Raw genomic sequence first — 23,259 nt, 5'->3', positions numbered from 1 at the left:
TAATCAAGCAAAATTATCATTACTAATCAAGCAAAACTCACCAGATATCCTCTTAATATGCAGCTGTGTTGCGAAATTGTTCCCCATCTGGGACACATAGCTATCCTTCTTGCTGGACAGTTGTATGCTGAACCCGTCCGACTCGAGAGACGCCCTGGGGGCGCGCGCGGGGGGCGGGGCCTTCGCCAGGGGGGTCGTCAGGGGGGCCACTTTAGCCAGGGCTGCCTCCTGAGAGCCCGCGCTGTCTCGCCGCCTGCTCTTGTGGTCCAGCAGCATGCTCGGAGTGCACCCCATCGTCACAGCCCTAACACCTACATTTGGATTCTCACTTCACTCCGCCACTCCACTAGCACTGCTGCGACTATTCGTCTTGCATTTCATCCTGGAACAAGAATTATGTGTTAATTTCATTGTAAATATGGGTAACACTATCTACATAAAAGACATGGCCCTATTGATACATATATTAATATTGATAGAGTACTCGCGCCCCTTAACTAGTCAGCCGCTTTTAGATTATCTTCCTGTCAGTTATAACAATCTCTAAGTATACCCTTGACATAAACCCTCTCTTGGATGGTACAAGTGCTTCAGTGGTGTCAAATGAGATCGGAAGCATTGTGGTTAATTAAGGCTGTCACTAAAGCTGGAAGAAAATCAGAATCTGTCAAATCTAGTGAGGGGGGGTTGAGGTATGCGGGGCGTTCTACGGACAATGACATGAAATTTTAACATAGTACTCGAAAACATAAAAGTGAAGACATGCCACTTTGTTAAAAATATACTAAGTAAGTAATATTGTTTTGTGATACGAAAATATTTATTTTTATTTGAAAGTATTTTTAATATTTAATAATTAATTATATATAAAGTCGTACCCGTGCCGATATTTATACAGGTTGTTGCAAAAAGGGTTTAATACTATGCCGAAACCTACGTGTGCAGCATGTTATTGATGTTATTTCTAAGCCAGGAAATGAAATCAGAATGTAAAAAAATCGCGAAAATATTATCAGAGTTTAATAGTTCAGGGTGTTGTATTAAACTCTGCCCCCGTGTAATAAAAAAAGTATAGTTAGCCGAAAGGGCGTTACTCAGGCGTCACTCTGAAAAACTTTTATCCTACGTAATTTTTTATATTCATGAAAAAAACGCTTCTTCATATAATTTTTTTTTGGTCACGTGACCTTTTAGTTAGACGTCCTGTTTTTTTTTGGTGTTTCAAAAGCAGAACAGTAGTTTGCAGAACTCTGCATATACAGGGTGTCACAAAAGGTTACGTAGCTGGCAAAGGGATATGGGGAGGTCACCAGAAAAATAATAACATGTAAGTACCCCCGCAAGGGAGTACATTAGTACAAGGCGAGAGTGTGTATTTTTTTTTTAAGTACTTATGTGTATTTGAAATATGATAGAAATAATATTTTTGTTTCTTAAAAACCAAAAAATTTACACCTTGCTGCGCTCTTTTGCTCACTGTAAGTACACCTACAAATATTGCTGTATTAAAAAAAACGGTTTTGTTATAACGATTATAAAAAAAAAGTTATTTTCATGTCAAGGAGTCATTTACCTAATTACGATTTCACTCAACAGCAGGTGAACTGAAAAAATAAGTTCTAGTTCTATCATCACTTTAGATCGCAAACATTGTAACTCCACTTTTCTCGGCGAAAAGTACTCTTTGGTGTCAATAGAAACGTTTTTTGAATTCACATGTTTTCCTCTTTATTCGAAAAAAAAAAACTGTATTCCGCATTTTACCATTTGTTTTCCTCTAAACCCCAAACCGTGATTTTTAAACAAGAAAACTTAGTAATTATACCCTTTATTCTCATATACAACGTGCGATCTGCGATGTAGGCGAACGTGAACGAAAACTATGCAATAAGCCTTTGTTTTTATTACTACTTTAGTAAATTACAATAACATACTCAACAATGTTAATTTTTTTTTGCAATGTTATGTTGTTAAATTAAGATCTAATATTTTATTAACATGAAGTTACTTTCAACTTTTTTTTGCATCTATGCGTCGAATCACAGCATGACGGCTGCTGCAGCTTCCTGCTGTCCTGTCCTCCAACCAATCCCACCAGTACTGCAGGTTGCGTCGAATACGAGCCATTCTCTTCGACTTGACAAGACAGGTGCTCCCGGAAGGATCATAGATCGCACGGAACCCGTACCGTATAGAGGCAACGGACTCCTTTGCAACAGCCCCCCAGATTCGGAAGTAGCCCATGCACTGCATGGCGAGCACAGCTGCAGCAATTTTTTCGTACTGAATCATTGGGATGTCATCCCCGAAGGAGGCTCTCAGCCTACCTCACGACCTGTGTGACATTAGAAAAATGCACTGTGCTAACGCCGTTTGCGAGCTTGATTTGCAGGACCGCGTTGTATGCCAAGTTCCACAGCAGAGGGGTCCAAGACCTACCGCTGTGGAACTCCGCGACTGAACTTCTTCAGTGAAAACAAACCCTCTCTTTTCGCATCCTTAATGTACTTGTTAGACACGTATGACGTATGACCTCTGTCAATTTTCTGCAGATAAGAAGACAAGTGATGGTATACAAGAGCCGCCCTAAAGGTTCGCCCTCTAGGGGATAGAGTTGAACGCGGTTACTATTTTTAAGCAAACAGCCAGCGCAACAACTCGCCCGTGGTTCTTATCCTGCTCCGACAGTGAACGAACGCAAAGTATTGTACCCACTATTCGAATCCGCATTTCGGATGCCAAACTGACTGTCCGAAAGGTCGAAACCGTACCACCACAGAGGTATGACTCGTTCGAAGAGCTTATCAGGCTCTTACAGCAATCAGATGTGTCGGTACACTGAAAGATAATCTACAGGCCTGCTTTATTTATTTAGGAGCACTAATGGCCTCCTTTCAGTCATTGAGTCACTGGCACTCAGGCTGCGGTTGAGCAGGAAGAAGTAGACTGTCTAAACAAATCTTTTTTAGGCTAGTTAAAAAAACTTTAGGTGGGTAGTATGCCAACTAGAACTACAAATAAAACAGTATTTTTGTCTCCTCTAAAATTTGGTCACGAGGAGTTACGATGATTACGATCTAAGGTGACGCTGACGATATTTTATACAAGGTATTGAAAAAAGGGTATAAAGCTTAGCCAAAAGTGGATTTAGGTGCCATTCTGATCCACTTTTCTTCTACAATTTTGAAAATTCACGTAACAAAACCTTTTCATAGAAACTTATTCGATCACGTGACTTTTTACTATAGAGACCGAATTTATTTTTCGAGAATTTCCAAAACTTGGAGAACAAAAGTTGTTCAGAATAACCCCTGAGTCAAACCCTTTCGGCACAGTATACCCTTTTTGCAACATCCTGTATAGGTAATATCAGGTTTATAAAAGACCTGGGCCTGTAGAGTGAGACTCGGCATGGGGAGTCATAATTTATAGATCTTTTAGGTTGCAGTGGCGAATGGGCACTGGTAGCCCTGCCCTTTTCTATAACTATAACTATAGGTAATTTTATGGCAATTTAAAAATGGTATAACATTTATCTATTTGAAAAAATCATTAAAAATATACATTACCTATCAGCCTAATTTAAAAAAAAAATTCAGCCCTTACTTTAAACTTATAACACCCCTCTATTTCCTTCAGGGGTTAAAAAACCTGTGTATTTAATATTTTCTTAATTTTTTTTTTTAAAACTAGGCTCTTACATAGTTGTACATAATATTATGCGGTATTTTATTCCACTTGTAACGCATAAAATTCATAGCTACAGTAAACATTTCATTTTTTTCATGGCGAGATACAGTCGCACTTAACCGCTTTTTTGCAAAGCTTGTTAAATAGATTTAAAAAATTATGTAAATTTTAGATCTTCAATTCAATTCAAAATACTTACTTATTTTTAACAACCTGTAGTGTACAGACTACCACATCTTAAAATATATATATTTTTAATTAACTACGGTTTTTGGTTTCAAATAAAACAAATTATGAACTTACTTTTCAACACCCTGTATATTGTGTAGCTTACCTACCATACACGACCGTTAAAATAAAATAAATTACCCCTCAGAATATAAACAGGCTCGCGCTTTGGCATACTGCATTGACCGTATAGTTCTTATTCGGAGAATCTAATAAGTGTCATTATGTGCAATGTTTACCTTTATCTATGCATCTATAACTCTATAGTAAAAAATGTAAACAAATCGAAAAGGCGAAATGTTTTCTAAGAATTTTCGGCTTTTCTGCATCTAAAATGATTAGAAAATTAACTTTCCATAGCAAATGCATATGTATTATAATACTTGTAGTCATAATTTGTTGATTTAATCAGTTTTTGTGAAATATTTGATAAAAAATAAAATGGCGTGGGTATCGCTCCTAACAGGCCGCCACCAGGGCGACGACTGAAGAAATCTGAAATCTGTCACGGTGTCATCATTTTTAAACCGGAATTTATTAGTTTTTTGCAAAAAAAGTTGACATCTGGTCCATTAAATCCAACTCTTTAAGGTAACTTTGTTAAGAATTTAATTACCTACACATACATATAAGATTCCATGAAAATGGGCCCTCTGATTTCGAGGGTTTTTTCATAATAAGTCAAAAAATGGCAAAAGACATGGTGTGTTTGCAATTTTTTTTAACATACTTATTATAATCCTGCACCAATTTATAAGCAACTAACATGTTCAGTATACCCTCTGCTACAAAATATATTTTTATCAATGTGATAGAAGCCACCGTTTTTCCAATCTAATCAAGTATATCAAGCCGACTTTAGCATTTTAGCTTTAGGGATCCCCTTAAGTCGTCGTGGCGTCGAAAGACAGAGCCGCAGCAGCTAAATATTCACAAGTATTTATTAGATTCCGTTCCGCTGCCGGCTCCGGATACTGAACGTAACGAGATTCCAGCTTTGTGGCGGTTCCGAATGTTAATTAAGTTATGAATATTTGCCGGTGAAGATATTTCTCTAACTGAATATCTTGGGTAATAAGAGTTTGCAAAGATTTGTTAGTATCAATGCTTTATCAATGAGATTTAGTGTGTGTAGTAGAGGTTGTGCCATTTGTCAACTTCCTATGGGTCAACGGTGCCGGTGATACAAAATCATCATTTGAGCAGCTCTGTTCGCCAAAAAAACCTCGCATACAAAAAAAACGTGTTTTTTTATCCATGAAAAAAAGTTGTTCCTTATATTGGCCAGTTAGGTTCTCCTGCCGGCATGACGTTGTTGACTAACGGGCCACTATATACGGGTGTTGTGAAAGAGATATTCTAAGCGTATATATAAAGGCGGCGGCTCGGCCTTCATTCTACATTTGGAAAATCTAAAATAAAAAACCATATGAAACTAGGTACTCATAGAAATTTTTTTATCAGAATTGGCTACATCATGAAACCAAGTATTTAACTATACATACATATATAAATATTGTATTGGTTAAATGGAATCTATTAGCAATCCGAGTCACTGCAGAGGCTTGGAAGTCAATTAGTTGAGGTCGGTAATCGATTCGTCAATACGTTAATTGACACACGAGCCTATTCATTACATATTATAGTTAATTGAAGAGTATGAGATGTGGATGTAATGAGAGCATTAGGGGAAATTGGCTTTAGATAAGTAGAACGAGTATGGTAACATTTACCTACGTACCTACTTATAAATAAATATGTGGGGACGTCTCACACACGGCCATCCGACCCCAAGCTATATCTAGATATATCTACACAAATACACAGATAGAGAGACACACTAAATATAAATATCAACACCCAAGACCCGAGTATAAATATCTGTCTTTAAACCAATATCCAGCCTGGAATCGAACCGAACCGAAGGTCCCGGCCTTCGGCTTAGCAGTCAGGGTCACTAACCACTACACCATTCAGCCGTCTAAATGTCTTATGTCTGTAAATCTTATGTCTGTGTCACAGCCGGCAAGTCAAGTTAAGTAAAACTCGAGAATAGAATGCAGTGCTGTGAGAGGCTGACTTGTCGTTAAGTAGAACTTAAGTTCATACTTAGGTAAATTTTCGCTACCTAGAATGTACATTTATTATACTTACTTAGTGCCGTGGGTTCCGCTCATCTCGCATAATCTTTATTGACCAAAACTCATTTCGCATAACTCGTATGGTCTAAACTTTTTTGGCCGAACCATCACTTTGCCAAGACTTATGTGGCATAAAGCTCGTTTCGTCTAAAACTCACACAATGCACAGGCACAATCTTTAAACACCTAAGTTTCGTTTGCTCAAATTTATGTTCGTCTATACCTATGTATAATCTTGTTTCTCCTAATGTTATCTTAATAAATAATATATTAAGTATGTAGTAAATGTACAAATTGTGGTATTTTTCTCCTACATCCCGAAAATCACGATATTGTATGATCAAAAAAGCGAAAGTTAAAGACCAATATAATTATTACAAACCCCATGAGATCGAAACCTAAAAATAGGTGCTACGATGAGCACAGCGAGGAGGAGCGTGTTAGGTGCACATGTTCATCAAAACCAAAGCGGAGCGTTTTCCAAACAGCGGAAACAATACAAGGCACCAGTTTGCGCTATGTAGGGAGACGCTCCGTCAAAGTTAAAGCCAAACGAATATTATTACTTTGTATAAACCTATGCCATAGCATTATTAGGCTATTCAAGATTTGGCAATACCATTATTAGGCTAAACAATGTTATGCGAAATAACTTTTTACTAAACGAGATTTATGCTATACGATTTTCGGCGTAACGAGACTTTGACCAAACGTTACTATGCAATACGAGATTAGGCAAATAAATCTTATGCCAAAAAAGGTAGAACCAACCGACATGGATTGATTTATAAATTAAACGTCATCTCCATATTAAATTCATGACAAATGTGTCAAAATACAACCACTACTTCCTGGTTATGCTCTAACCGACTATGGAGAAATTGGCACTTAGGATGTTAGGAAAATTTAATTTTATCTTCAAAACCGGGCTGCACGAAAGGAACCTGCTAGAGTGACGTATCACATGTTCCTTATGCAACCGGCGCACCCTGAGCATTCAGCGACTGATGCTAATTTTACTGGTCAATCCACGTGCGAAACCCTAGTTTGACTTTTTTGTCTGTCACTGACATAACACAATGGAAAAGAAGATGTCCTTGTCAAAATGCCATTCCTAAACTTTTGTTGGCTGGCATTTTTGCCGCCCGCCCGAGCAATTGGCGTAAATCGTGGTAGATCGATAATTTTAGTATCATCACTTTCTATTTTAATAATTTATTCTCATGCTGCATTGAGGCTGCAAGGAACAGATAGGTGATTCTTTAGCAACTTGCTTAAATCCCGTAAATTACAACGTCAATATCCTACCTTATTTTTTGAGTTTTTCTCAATAATTTAGCCTCTAGGAATAAACTTATAGGCTATTCCAGCGTCTATATTCTTTCTGGAGTTATCTAGAAACCTAACTTTTATTCATTAGTGCGGATAATTTACTAGGATTACTCTTTTATTGCGGACAAACTTTTCCAATAAACGTTATAATAAAAAGGACACAGCAGCACATTTTTTGCTTCTAAGACGAGGGTTTCAAAACTCATCGTTATTTTTAGATCGTTACTTATGACTTTGCGATTTTGCTTCAATTTGTAAATTAAGTCATTAATAATAATAAGTACAAAAATAATTGACCCTTCAAAGGTAACTTTCTAAGGGCCTGTTCCACAATGTCTGTGTTGCGGACAGCGAGCTATCCATCCTGCTCGCACGCACAGCGCTCCCTCGCACCCACGCACGGCGCGCTTGACCAACGAGCGCGCCTCTCCCGAGTCGAGAACAATGGAGGCCTATTGGTCTCAGGTATAAATACAGGCCCATTTTCCCTGTATTGTCAGTCTTAGCCTAGCTTCGACTCAGAGTTCTGCTCAGCGTAAGCTAGCAAGCTCACCTCCGCCGACCGCAAGGAAGGCACCCAAAAGGGTCGAACCTCCGCGTTCCCCTTTTTCCGCACATGGTTGCGTGACTCCGACCGTAAGGAAGGAACCCCGACGAAGGCGAATCTTTGATTCCCTGAGTCACCCCGCCGAAGTCCGAGCCAGGGAGCAGACTTCGCGCGGGAGGTAGCATCCGCTACTCCAGACACCTGTCTGGCCCAGCAGCGACGCCCGTCGCTGCTACCGCGACGCCCGTCGCCTCCACCGTGACGCCCGCTGCGGGTCGAGCCGGTAACCACCGTCGCTCCCCGCAGCCCCTCTCCAGACACCCGTCTGGCCCAGCAGCGACGCCCGTCACTGCTGCCGCGACACCCGTCGCTCGTCGTTGACATTCACGACGCCCGTGGCCCCGACGCCACGCCCGTGGCCCCGACGCCGCTGCTGCGGGTCGAGCCGGTAACCACCGCCGCTCCCCGCAGCCCCTCACGAATCCACGGTACGGGTCGAGCCGGCATCCCGCCCTCCCCGTGACACCAGTATAGAGAACAGTGACTTAGTGAAAGTGATTACGAACTGTGATATGGACACCCGTCCTTCAGTGAACCTTTTACGCCTGTGATTTTATGTATTTGTGTTAACCTTTGTGTTCCGTGTGATTGTGTAAATAAATTCCTCTTGTTGAGGAGAGTAGAATCGAAACGGTATTTTTATTCACCGCTCAGTCCACTTGCTGTCCTCAACAGTCTGGTTAGTGGCTACCTGTCGGATAAAATACATACAGTCCAACTATAAAGTCGTGAAAACGGAAGTGGATCCTAACTAATTGTTTAAGATCGTATTTAATCGATCTGTTACATTCATTTAAGGACAAATCCGTTAAAAATCCATAATCAATCGATATTTTATTTTTAAAATGTATGTAAAAGTAAGTAAATAACTGATGATCATAAAAAGTCTTAGCAAAATCGCACTCTTTGATGTCAGGACTTTATAGTTTGACTGTACTGTCACTGTCTAAAAAATAATGACAGAGAGTGACAGCATGTATTTTATCCGACAGGTAGCCACTAACCAGACATTGTGGAAAGGGCCCTAAGTCTATGATGTCTCTATTTTAGTTACGCAACGCACCCTGCATACAATACCGTGAGTGCCTGATATTTAATCAATACAGGGACAGTAGATGTTGCAGGCACACCACTCTGAAGTAACAGCCTTTTGTTTCATTTAATGCTACGAGTAGGTTCGTGTTGGAACCTAATTATTGAAGAGTGATTCAGTTCATGCAGGTAAAGGTACTTAACTATTACCTACTTTGAAAATATGGTAACTAAAGGTATTTATGTAAGTTAAATAGGTAGTTAGTTTGTATTTTTCGTTTTTATCTTAGATATGTTTTAGTTTAGGTAGGTACTTTCCACATTGTTTTTTGTTTAAATTGTTTCAAGTAGGTACTTATAGCTTTTTATTGTATTAAGGGAGTTTAAAAACTTTAGTTTTACACCAAACAAAGGTTGGTTGGAAGGAATTGCTTCTTGGCAATAAGCCCGCCTCTGTATATACTTACTACTTTTAAGTCCATTTTTGTAACTGTTTTATTATTATACAATAAAGTGTTTATAAATAAATAAATAAATAAAGGCCGAAGTATCGCAAACCGCAGAATTTATAGAAAACAATAAAGAAACTGAAAAACAGTCTACGTCATAAATAAGTTAGTAATAATGATACAAATTATACCTATATATGAAGCTACAGGTTGTTCATAACGTCAGCCCGAGCAATGCCCTATCGGCTTAGTAAAACCTTCTTTATACACCCTGTATATTTAAATAAAATACATTAATAAATTAAAATCTCAATGAAAAGCTTACTACCAATATTTTAAGATTTTCCTACAACAAAGTTGATTCCAAACAATTTCCAAATACTTGGTGACAATGTCTTCGAGTGTACATCACCTACGTTAGTTAGTCATTAAAGTGTGAACTGTCGGGGTTGCCATACTCATGAATAATTGAAGAAAGCTGAGTCATCGGGCGTGAATGCAATTAGCATAAAGTGGGCATTTTAATATTGTTTATGTAGTGTATGGGGGGAAGGGGGCGATTAGAAATGCAGGGATGGGGACACTTTCACGTAATACGCTTAAAACTTGACTTTCTGTTTTACTAGCTGTTCCCGCGCGTTTCGCTTCGCCTTAAAAAGATTTCCCGTGGGAATTCAGAGATAAAAAGTAGCCTATGTTCTTTCCCAGGGTCTAGACAGTATGTATACCAAATTTCATTCAAATCCGTTCAGTAGTTTTGGCCTGAAAGAGTAAGGGCGCCTTCAAATTAGTCGCTAAGTGTCGCGCGACTGCAGCGCTGCTGCAGCGCTGCAGTCGCGCTGCTGTCTAAATTCCATATAAATTTTGTAATTTAAAAGATGCGCGACTGCAGCGCCGCAGCAGCGCTGCAGTCGCGCGTTAATAATTTATATGGAATTTAGACAGCAGCGCTGCAGTCGCGCGACTAATTTGAAGGCGCCCTTACAGACAGACTGACACAGTTACTTTCGCATTTATTTATTTATTTAATTATTTATTGCACAAATATATAAATTTATAATATTAGTTAGGATTTGAGAAGCTTAAATAATTGACGTTACATATATTATTGTGTCACTGATCATTGTAATTTAAATGGGAGTATTACCAGCCGAAAAACAGGTCAATTGTTTGGCTGATATTGTAAACATTAGTTTTAAGGATTGATGATGAGGATGATTTAATAAATGAATACAAATACATACTAGAACTTTTTCACTGCTCGTGAGTGTAAAAAGCTCATAATGAAGACTTTTTTACTGTTCGAATAGCTATCACTCTCAGAAAATGCAGAGAATGATTGTAATACCTAGATATGTATAAAAGTACTAGATTTTAAACGTCGTCGACTCCATCACTCATACGATCTCACCCTGTATAGTGTAGAAATATAACAATAAGTCCCTGAGGAGACTCTATCCCACTTCTTATCTCGCGAACTCTTCGCTGCCGTCACGACTTGACGCCAATTTTCCTCGTATTTTCGATATTACATAATATATTCCCTAATTTACTGCGCACATTTGAATTTGTTACCGCACGTCGAGGGAATATAATTTACTTTTTATTTTTCTAGCAAATTGAATTGGGCTTCGTCGATAAAATTTATTTATAGATTGGTGCCATCGGTTTACTGTGAGCTACAGGTTTAACCTACGATCCGATCGCGGCCACAGAAAGAAGTTTGCGACCTCTGGCTTATGTAGGTATGTATGTGTTATGCTTAATGGTAAGTATGAATCACTCAGGTTTTTTGTAAGAACTGCATCAATGCGACAGTTTAAAGGCATACAATCGTAGTACAAATTTTGCCGAGATACATTGCATCACTCCTTTAGTCATCATCAGGTACAACTCAAAAATTAAGGTTCGGTGATCGAAGTTTTAGGATTCTTAATTTTGTTTTCCCTGTTTTTTCTACGGGAGCAACAGCTTCTATTTAACCTAGAAAAAACTACAACCCAAATCGTGCCCCAACACCAGGCATATGTCAGTAAAACAAACACCCAGTATAAATACGAATACGTCGCAACTTTTCTCGTTCCGTTGGACACACTCGAACATTTATTGTAGCAGATATAAGACACGATCGGGAATAAGTTGACAGACCGAGACGTGATCCCGGCAAATGTGCCTGTAATTTTCATACATTTGAATATCTTTTCAGGCGATTTCCAGAACCGCTTGGGGTGAATAGAGCCCGCCGCGGCGATTACATTACTTATGCAAGACTTTCTATATTTCTTTCTTTCGAGTTACGTCTTTTTTAAATACATATTTAAAAGTCGAATACTTAACTGAAATTCGTGTCAAATCATTTGTTTCTTTCTGTTTTACACTTATCGCTCAATATCTATTTATACATAGGTAACACCATCTCGAAATCCAGACACTTTCTGGTTGATCTTTCTGCTGTCTGTAACTTAAAAAACAACATACATAGATCGAGCTAATATAGACTTTCTGTGCACTAAACATACCTATACATCTCAGTTAAATATCTATGACACAGAAAACATACTATTATCTGTATCGGCGCGATATCAAAGCTTTCTCTTAGTAGAAAAATAGCTAACGGAAATTATTTAGCTCAACTTTGTAAATTAGAATTAGCATCAGATAGTAGGTATTCCATGAGCAAACAAACTTAATAAGCGAACAGCACTACAATTATGCAGGCAGCTGAACAATGCCATAAAGCCAGTCTGCTCCTGAAAGTTCCAGCTTTAGAATAATCTAGAAATTCTAGCTTTTATGCAGCTAAGACCTCAAGCGTTATTACTTAGTCTGGATTAGCGAATCATTTCAGTTTAGACTATCAGATATCCGCTAGCTCCTCTATTCACTGAAATAATAAATGGAGCTGCATGCCTAGAACGGGGCGCTAGACGCGGATGACAAGACGTGACAAAAGTTTTCCTTCGCGCTATCGGTCCCTTAAAGGCCGCGATGTTGCGAGTAGTAAGCGCGTAGCAAAACTTTTGCTATGGGTTATCATGTGCGGCTTGCGTCCCGTGCTAGGTATGCAGTACACAGCGATTAGGCAAATTTCATATTTAGGGTTGCATTAACGCAGTAATAAACTGTATAACTTTGCATCAGAGGACGGTAGTGGTATAAAAAAAACAAAGCTCTAGAGCAAAACAAAGGAATTTATCCAATAAAGCTGAAAACATACGCAAACAACAGAAAGGAACGGAAATAAGTGGACAAGAGAATACATAAACATAAGAAATTATTTTTATTATGTTTCATGCATGACCCTTGGCCTTAGCCGCCGCTGGACTATGCAAAAAATTATCTTATAAAATACAATTAACCTTACGTACTTAAAGAGTTTAAACACAAAAGTTATAACAGGTGGTCCTACAGTGAAAGAAACTGACTCTACCAACCATAAGTGCATTATCTTACATCAGAAGATGTTTCTTTTTACTGACAGACCAGCCTTTATACCTATAAAATAACATGTATAAGATAAATAAGATAAAGAATGTTTATTAGACCAGCCTTTATACCTATAAAATAACATGTATAAGATAAATAAGATAAAGAATGTTTATTTGACCAAAAAACACACAAAAAGTAACTTAATATTAATATGGCCTAAAATTAACTTAACTTTAGACTTATACAAAAAAATATCTGTGTCCCTTTCCCCTTAGACAAGTCCTTTCCAGGATTACAGTTGGGAGCATAACACAATCTACATTATGGATCAAATGCCTCAGACGCGATCACTGATAGATTTGCACCCTGTAGTACTAAATATAGACCAATAATACCTAGCCGGAGTGCCTGATAAACAATGAAGAGTTCAATTAAAGACGGCGTTTGGTCCGACACGGACGGTGGGCAGGTGCCTCTATTGTGTGCTATATGACGCGGGTGTACGTGGACGTCGTATATGCCATTGTGAATCTAGATTGTAAAAATAAAACAAAGGATGTGTAGGAAATATATGAGTTTTTTTTATTATATTGGAATGAAATTTATTTAGAATGACCACCGCGTGCTGACAAACATTTGGTTAAAATGGTTTTGAGAATTCATTTCCTAAAATATTTTAATTGTAGAAATGGATAATCTACCAAAAAGGCCTTTTCAAGTCGGCTTGAGGGCGTCCCACGCCACGGTGCTCGCTTCGTGAAGAACTTTCCATAACTCTTATATCTGTTGTTTTAAACTTGAAAGCAGAGAAATTCATTTCTAAACTTCAGTACACGCAAGTGCGGTTAGTTCAAAACTACTTATGTGCTAGACCGACTTTCCTGAAATATCATCGAGAGAGCTTCAGTTCAGGGTAATATGTTTTATAGTTTACTTAAGAGAGCGTCGGGTAGAGAAAACTTAGTTTATTTATATGTTTTGCTCGTATTTTCAAAGCTCTCCGCTTTATGCTTCATGAAATTTCGAACACAATTATTTTGTACTTAAGAAGCTTTCGTATTTATCTCATATATCATTTAGGAAAGTGTACGTCTTTTATATACCTTACTGGAAATTTGCAACAAGAATGTGTAATTATGTTTGTGTACCACGGAAACTCTTCAATCTTTGTTACTTTTTCAGATAAAATCGTTTTACGAAAAGTTAGTGAATAATTATGGAGTGCCTTCAAATTTACCTCCTAACGTAATTGCTTATTGGCATTAGCAATTGACGAATAGCTGTTTTCATTTCGTGATATCAAAGTTGATCCCAAAGTCTTTAAATTAATGTGAATTATAAATAATTCTTATGAGAAATAAATATCTAAAACCTTAAACGTACCCCCTAATGAAAGTTGCTCGGTATGATAAGTACATTCGCTTGCCAAAGGGAATATCACAGATAAAAATCCACCCTGTATACGGTGAAGGAAGTAGAGCCTTGTGAGCAAAACCTAGAATTAGTCAGCCGAGGCGTGCAGACTTCAAGCTTAATTACAGAGTGAAAAGTGCCGACACTCCTCTCAAGATGGCTTTGTCACCAGACAGAGGGAGTGCAGAATTATAGCTTCTGAGTCTTAGTGCCAGTTTCTCCATAGTCGGTTATATTGACACATCTGTCATGAATTTTATATGGAGATGACGTTTAATTTATAAATCAATCCCTGTCGGTTAGATAACCGAGAATGGTGAAATTGGCACTTATTCTTAGAGACGGCCGGATAAGATAGTGAGTTGAGTACCAACCATAGAACAACCCATAGTATACTAACCAGCTTTTTTGGGGGAAAATACGAAAAAACTACTTTCGAATGAAATATATTTTTCTTATTTATAAATAAGTTATTTTACGACAAAATATTGTCGTTGAAGTACTTTGAGTTTTGAGGCTTTAGTGATAGTTTCAGATTATTTACTGATTGATACATAAATCTCATAGACCTACTACTACACAATCAATGATACCGATTCTGAAGGCAGAAATTTTAAATTTAGCGATGTCAAAACCTTAATTTCTTTGTTTAAAATTCGACTCTATGATTGTTGCCGTAAATGTCATTTTATGCTAGCAAATTTTTTAGTTTGACAGCGTTAAAATTAGAATTTCTGCCTTCAGAATCAACATCAATATCTCATGAAAATTACAACTCTTACTAATGATTGGTAGATGGAGTTGGAGGACTTATCACTTACAGCATCTGACATCGTAAATTGACCGAATACTATCCGAATTCTAGATAGGTATATTTAACTTACTCTCAAGCGAGCTTTTCTATCCTTCCAATGTATCGTAGCAATTATTAGAGTCTATTTAAGGAAATCATAGCTTCTTGATACTCTAGTAAATCCTAAGACCCCTATCTAGAACTAATAATTAATTTAAAATAGTAAATATTCACCATATCCACATTTCTAGTATTAGAATTCTGTGTTAAGATAAAAAAAAACAGAAAACAGATGATATATCTTTCATCCTATCAGATCAGCGGCCCAAATCTGGCTATTTTGCCAATAGTAAAAGCAGTGCACCAGCAGTATCCATAGTAGTCCGATGAAATACGTCTTAAATTTTCAAAATCCCTCTCTATTACATGGAAATAAGAGCTCTAGAAGTCTGAGCGTAGAGGTCCACGGTCCGATGAACAGAATGTGCTAACACACGAGCATTCATAAATGTTTATTTAAGTAAATCCCGCAATGCGATTTTATTATGAAAAAATATGGCTCAATCTTGTACCAGATCTACTATGGTATATACTTTAAGGGTTTAGGTAGTGATACTAAAGTCTTGTCTTTTTTAAACCCACTTAATACGGGAAAAATAAAAAAATCTGAAAATTCCAATGAAATATAAATTTAACTACTTGTCAGTAAACCTATATTTATGTAACTTTTTTTGATATATGTGTGTGTCTTTAAAGGAACAATAGTCATAAGTGGGTAATGCTATTCACGTTAGCTTTTTTTTAGATTATACACTTTTTAGATTATACGACCGAATGGCGTAGTGGTTAGTGACCTGACTACTGAGCCGATGGTCCCGGGTTCGATTCCCGGCTGGGGCAGATATTTGTTTAAACACAGATATTTGTTCTCGGGTCTTGGATGCGCCCGTAAAATGGCAATAGGCCCGCCCCCTATTACATTGGGACTAACATAACACTCTGGCGAAAAGTGGGTGCAGCAATGCACCTCTGCCTACCCCGCAAGGGAGTACATTAGTACAAGGCGTGAGTGCGTGTGTTTGTGTTGTTCTAAGTTGAAATAGAATAGAGTTAGTATAATATAATATGTCTTTATTGGTCAATATAGCCATATAAGTAATCGATAAAGTACGTAATGAATACATCAGAGGAAGTTTCAAAGTTGCGCCCATCACAGAAAAGCTAGTGGAAAGTCGTCTCAGGTGGTATGGTCACGTAATGAGACGGAGTGATGACTACACCGTGCATCGAGCCCTGTCCATCCCCGAGAAGAAGAAAGGCAGAGGTCGCCCCCCAGCCACGTGGTTATCCACCATAAAACGCGACTTGAAGAAGTCCCATTTGGATGTAGATACCCAGACAACCCAGGATAGAAAATCCTGGCGCCGAGTAACGAGGAGAGCCGACCCCAAATAATGGGAAGAGGCAAAGAAAAAGAAGAAGATAGCCATACAAAAATGTACTTGTAAATTAGCAACAATCAACGGCAGGCGGCCTTATCGCTAAGAAGCGTTAGCTCGAAATATAAGTAAGTCACTTAAATATATCAATATGGATTGCTGGCTCCTCTTCGAGTAAACCGAAACTTTATTAATAAAATCTGTGCACTAGAATTCAGTCTGAAAGCCAGAATAAAAGTCCAAAGAATTCTACCTACATTTTTTTTTGCATCAAACATTTTGCCAAACTAACAAAGTAACAGGTAACCAAATACCTACGTGGTCGAATGAGAGGGGGTCTCCGGCCTAAATACCGGCCCACCCGACTCGCCCAGTGCTCTAGTATTACTGTTTACAGGTAAAACCGAGGTAATAGTATACCTTCGTTCCCATGATTCTATGAACCAGGGGGTTACTCTCTAAATTGACTACCGAAAGAACAAGAAGAACGAACGAGTTTTTTTTTTACGTTTTTTATTGATCGGAGTAAAATATACAAAGTTACATAAATACTCCCATACTGCAGTTCTGTTTAGCAGTTTAGATAGAGCCGTGGTAATAGTTCCGAAGCTACAGAAAAACAAAACTGCAGCATAGACAATTCTTGTTCGTTCGTTTGTTGATTAAGAGAGTGACACCAGAAATAAAACCTCTAACAGTCGACATCGACAGAGAGCCAACATTAGAATGTGACAATTTGATATAAAAGTTGTCCGCCAAAGAATTTGCTACCATTATTATTAATAATGTTGCGACATCCAGGGAAACCATTACGATCCCACGTGACATTTCCCTTGCATGTACCTACATAAAGGCATTTCTTCTTATCTCAAAAGCACAACTTATAGTAGGTTGGCTGGTAGAAAATGCTTTTAGCATTAAGTCCACCTTTTGTACACTTATATCTCATATTTGTGCAATAAAGTATTAAATAAATAAATATAGTCAGTAGGCTACGTTAAGTTAAGAAGAACTTAAAGTATGTCATGCAGCGCTGTGATTGGCTGAACTGTCATTTAGCGAGAACAATACTAACCTACCAATGTGTCATTTGACCACACACCTTACTACAAAATTAAAGTTAGCCCACTGCCCAAATAACATAATCATAGATGAGTGTGTCCACAGGCCCCAATAAATTGAGGTAAGAGGCAGTTTGACGGCGAACCGGCTGTGTGTGGTGTTGGCAGCGAGCCAGGGGGTCACTCTATACTGATGAAAAACCGAAAAACTAACAAACGACGCCTGTCGGGCAATCGGCACGTTAAATACAAACGAAATAGAATCGTGGCTCGCGCAGCGTTTTGACACTTCGTTTTTCGTCTTAGAGTGAAACCCCAGCACGCAACAGGTAAGGGGGGAAGGAGTGGGTTAGGGGGTTAAAAGCGGGGGGTAGCGTGAGACCAGTCAAATAGGGGTGAATAATACACCACTGCTTAAAACCTAATGGCAATTTTTCAAGCACATAATGATTTTAGTGAATACGGTTGGGTGCGTTATGAATAGAGTCTTACCCAGCGGTTGTGGTACGGAACCTAGCAGTTCTCTAAGATGGTAGATATTGCTTAAAGCAACAAGGTCGCCTTGTTAGGAGTAAAATTAGTTAAACAAGAGTTAAAGAAAAAAATATGTACGTATAAGAAGAAAGCGTTGGTTGTTATATGGGGTGCGTTAATATGGATTCATTATCTGATATTCAGTTTGACACGAGTGAACCCTGTTTTTTATTAAAATCTCCAGCGTTCGTTTAGATTATAGAAATACCTTACCTAATTGCTGACAAGAATACTCTTGAGCAGATCTCACAATTCCACGATTATACCTCGATTACAACCCCAAGATTAAAGCAAAGGGGGGGAAAATTACCAAAACCCATCATTTCTAGAGACTTTCCTGTTATATTCCACTGTGGACTGTGTGCTTTATCACCGGACTTATAGTTATTGCTACAGCCCAGTTTACTGCCGACTCCTAAACAACATTTAATGGTTCCCACCGACGCGATTCATATTTTAGCGCACTCGTTAACCTTTCAGCTGTGTTGTATTATTGTACGTTAATTAGTTAGTCTGTGGCACTCTTGTTTACATCGTTGTCTATTCCCGGTGTCTGTGACGGCTGCTGGCTCGATGCTGATTTATTGATCGCATTTTGTCTGTAACACAGTGAATTTAGTGAACGATTCGCGTTTCATGAAGTTTAGAAAGCTTATATCTTGATAATCGGCATTAATAATACGCGGAAATGTGCGCAGGATTTGATTTAAGTGAACCACTATATCTATGGTAGGTAGATTAGTAAACTGTTAGTACCCAGGGTTACTGTATACTTAACGAAATTAAATATACCTATTGCTCTCTTGCTTTGACTCTAAAACAATATAAGCTATGTTTATAATTTTTTCCGAAATGTCAACATAAATTTTATACAGTTGGTATTTGTTTAATGTCAGCATCTCTGTCAGCACAGTTTATAATATTGTGATTTTAAGCACACTCCCTATGGCGACTAATCCTAGCTACAGGTAAAAATAAAATATGAAAACTCTCTTTTGTTTCCAATTTAAAACAGCTCGCTGTTAATAAATATTAAAGTGTATTTGTGTAGCTTCTAATACCATCTGCCTTTGTAACTGTGTAAATTTAAACTAGAATGAAAATTCTGTATTTCACTGCATTATTTCCGTGTCAGTATCACATTACGTAAGTTATGCGCGGTACTTTTAGTTAACCGGCTTCGAAATAGGACGAGGATCTCAATTCGTCTGTATGTATCTTTATGTAGGTAAGTTGTCAATGATATTTCCACCTTATATGGACTTAACTTCTTAATTAATTTTGATAATCGTTAAGTTTATAGGCATTATTACAAAAAATAGCTTACAGTTACATACATAATAATATAATAACTTCATATTTTCATTGAATGTGTAGTAATTTGTATGAATGTACATTTCCATTCAACCTTACTAGGTACTGTAAAGCAAGTATGAAATATGATGAGAAAAACAACAAAAAAGCTATTAAAAAGCAGTTCTCAGTAACGTAAAATGGTTTTCCACGGAGCTAAACGTAAATAAAAGGTGGAAAAAATTACAAAATCTACTACATTTTCCTGTTCCTAGATCTGACAACGCAACAGTCTAAATCTGTTCCACTTCCAAACACAAACGAATTGAACAATAAACAAATTAGTAGAATTAGCTCTCTGCGCTGCGAAAAACTAAACGCGTGGTCAATTCTGCCTTGTCCCGTGAGCTTCGCTTTTTGCTACGAATCATGACTCTTACGACGACAGATTAAAGCTCAGTATTTAATAACAAATCAGAGAAACTATGGGACTACCGAAGTAAGTACTACAGACACTACAGATATAAATTTTAATGACTGCCTGCTGTCAACGGAGATCGTTCAATTTAGAGAGAATAAAACTGTACATACATAGTACTCGTACTCTACTGCATTACAATAAATATTGGGAGCAATTCGAGGCAGTAACTGTTTTAAATCTAAAAAAACATGATTCACTTATACCAACCTAGTTTTTTTTTTAATTTTCTCTAAAATACAGTATAATATGTTATTATTTTCATGATACCTCTATAAAAAAATGTGACTTATATTTTGACGCAGCAGAAAAACCCCTTATAATTTATAGCTGTTCCCGCGCGCTTCACTTCGCCTTAAAAAGATTTCCCGTGGGAATTCCGGGATAAAAAGTAGCCTATGTTCTTTCCCAGGGTCTAAACCGTATGTATACCAAATTTCATTCAAATCCGTTCAGTAGTTTTGGTGTGAAAGAGTAACAGACAGACAGACAGACAGACACAGTTACTTTCGCATTTATAATATTAGTTAGGATAATTTCATCGCCTCCCGACTTTTCACTTACCTCGCGACTTTCACGATCTTAAGTGAGCTATTTACAGTGAACACAACTTAATTGGATTACAAATTTCCTCCCTATTCCTCGGCAGAGAGAGCTAGCCTGGAGGGCTGTATTTTGTCACTTAAACCAAGGTTAATCCGGGGAATAAAGATAGAGTGGCAATATACTACATCGTTTTAGTGACTTTTACGGGCGTGTCGTAAATTACGATGGTGTTAGCTGGCTCTGGTAACTAAAATTATAATTAATGCCGGCTGATGCCTGCTTCATTCCATCTCCCATGAGGAAAATAACAAGAATTTGATACACCTATGGTAAATCGGAAAGCTAAAGATCGCATCCAGTGGCGTGCTTTGGGAGAGGCCTACGTCCAGCAGTGGACTGCTATAGGCTGATGATGATTATGATGATGATGATGATGCTAAATCGAGCGATAAATAAACACTAATATTTTTTTAACGCACTGTTTGTGTTTACGGATACACAATATATTAGGGCATATTTCACAATGTCTACATGATGGCTATCTGTGGGGTAAAAGACAGCCTGTCACTGTCTAAATCTAAAACATATATTTTTTTTACATATCCTACAGAGAGTATGTATTTTATTCCACAGGTAGTCATTTTATAGACATTTTGAAACAGGTTCTTAAGGAGATACTTATTTAATGTTAATCTATCATTATTTTGTTTCAATTCGGTAAGCAATGACCAGCCATATATTTCAGTTTAAGCATAACATGGATAGGTTTTTTGAATCACTAAACGGTGAAGCAAATACCTTTTGAAATAAAGATTTTAAAATATTGAAATTTGCCTTACTTGAATCTTCAAATAATCCACCAATCACCGTCTTCATAATAACTTATAGTTCTTCCTTACCTGAAAGAAAACAAGCAATGATTATTATTAAGTATAGAAACCTATATAAGTATAACATTATTAAGTTGGCATATGAAAAAATTAAAAGATGTGTTCTAAGATCTATGAAAGATGTCACAGACTACAGGTGATTACAAGTCAAACTCTTAAGACCCTATTTTTGGTTTAGGGTCAAGCAGCAAACCAAACATAAAACATATATTAGATAAAAAATCCACAAATACTATGATAGGTAAACCTTAACCATGAAAAGTAAAAGTTACGACACTTATTAGCCCGGGCATTTTTATTCAAGCTACGTACGAAGAAACGTTTCCTTGAGGTCACTCCAGCTTAAGAAAAAGGAGCGCTGCTTCTCTAACCACGACTCTATCTACTTTCAATAAACGTACCGATTGCTTACCAGAGCCGCGAGCACAGGATTCGATACTATTTTCGAATCTACACAAACATATGGAAAAAAACAAATGCCACTTTTATAACTAACATATGACAATGGGCGTTTTGGGACCTATGTCCAATAAAGATGAGTCACACTTCGTTGGATAGCTCTTTTCAAGTGAGAAAAAAAATATTATGACGACAAATCCATATAAGTTGTCCATTCTGAAATATATTTGTCAAATATATTTGCGGTAGCAAGTATTTTTCTATGGCATTGCACTCTCTCTCCTGATGACAGTTAGGGCGTAATACACGTAAACACCTATTATTAAAATAGGAGAAATTACTTTCAACTGGTTTTATTTACTAAGATAATAAACAAATGTAATATTATAATAATTATGATCATTTTGTAATAAAAATTCAAAACGAATGTGAAAAAATAACAAAAACATTAAAATTACAGAAATAAAATATAAAAACTTTCAAGGTACGATTATTCTAATTGGACAGTAAATCAGGACTGGCGCTTCCGTTATTCATATTCTGCAAAAAAAATACCTTTTCAACGACGTATCACTCATTTCTATTGGTGCTGGTCCCAGCTTCCATATATTTGTGCCCGTCATCATTTGCCTTACATTTTGACAGTGACATTTGACGATACGTAACGTAAACGGAGGTTTCGAATCCTGTGCTCGCGGCTCAGCTCTCGTTCGTGCGTTTATCGTAACGTTAGTGTAACCCTCCTGACCGACGCACCCTGTGAATACAAATGTTGTTGGTTTCCAAAGACTTCCGTCGTGGCCAATGTTGGCATGGCCTTGTGAAGTCCTGCATAGTTTAATAATGATGATGATGATCTAGAGGCCGAATTTCAACCACGGCGTAGCTAAGGTCCGGTGTCATCATAACATCATCACAACCCATGACGTCCCCACTGATGGGGCACGGGTCTCCTCCCCATGAAGGAAGGGTTCAAGAATAGTCCACCACGCTGGCCTAGTGCGATCTCAACACAAGCAAGCATCTTGTAAGTACATATATATTTAGTATTAATCCGGAGAATTAGGATTTTAGTGTCTATCTTGTCTAGTTACTGCGGAAGAGAATAAATTACGGTCGCGGGAAAATAATAATTTTAATCGAAAATTATTAACAAAAATCATATAATTCAGACACTGTTATGCTCTAGTTTTAAAACATTTTAAATCGTATTACATTTTATTTTGAACTGTTGGATCTCTCGAGATATATTATTCCTATGAGCTCGCAAGGAAGCGTGACAATCGTATTACATAACAAATGACTTGTTTGCAGACGCTTTATGCGAGTATGTTAAATAATCCATTCCAACTAGTATTGTCCAGTGCGAGTTACATACTAACTTATACTGGCTAAGTAAAACCTGGTACCTAACAATTTTGACTGTCAAGCCATACCTACATACATACGGATAAAACTTACAAATATGAATAAGCATAAGCTGTTTTTTAAAAAAAAAAACGACC

The 23,259-nt window shown here is 37.6% G+C and overlaps 1 protein-coding gene across 1 annotated transcript in view; it reads right to left on the bottom strand.

Annotated features, from left to right (window-relative positions):
• Window positions 1–23,259, bottom strand: part of LOC105396850 (high affinity cAMP-specific and IBMX-insensitive 3',5'-cyclic phosphodiesterase 8) — a 153,748-nt gene that overhangs the window by 108,792 nt on the left and 21,697 nt on the right. Inside the window, exon 2 of the mRNA XM_048627731.1 lies at window positions 42–382. Coding sequence (XP_048483688.1) covers window positions 42–294 — 253 coding nt within the window. The 5' untranslated portion in view covers window positions 295–382. The remainder of the gene's footprint in view (window positions 1–41; window positions 383–23,259) is intronic.

The sequence above is a fragment of the Plutella xylostella genome, chromosome 19, assembly GCF_932276165.1.
Source record: "Plutella xylostella chromosome 19, ilPluXylo3.1, whole genome shotgun sequence".
Lineage (NCBI taxonomy): Eukaryota > Metazoa > Arthropoda > Insecta > Lepidoptera > Plutellidae > Plutella > Plutella xylostella.
This window is presented reverse-complemented; position numbering and strand designations above follow the sequence as displayed.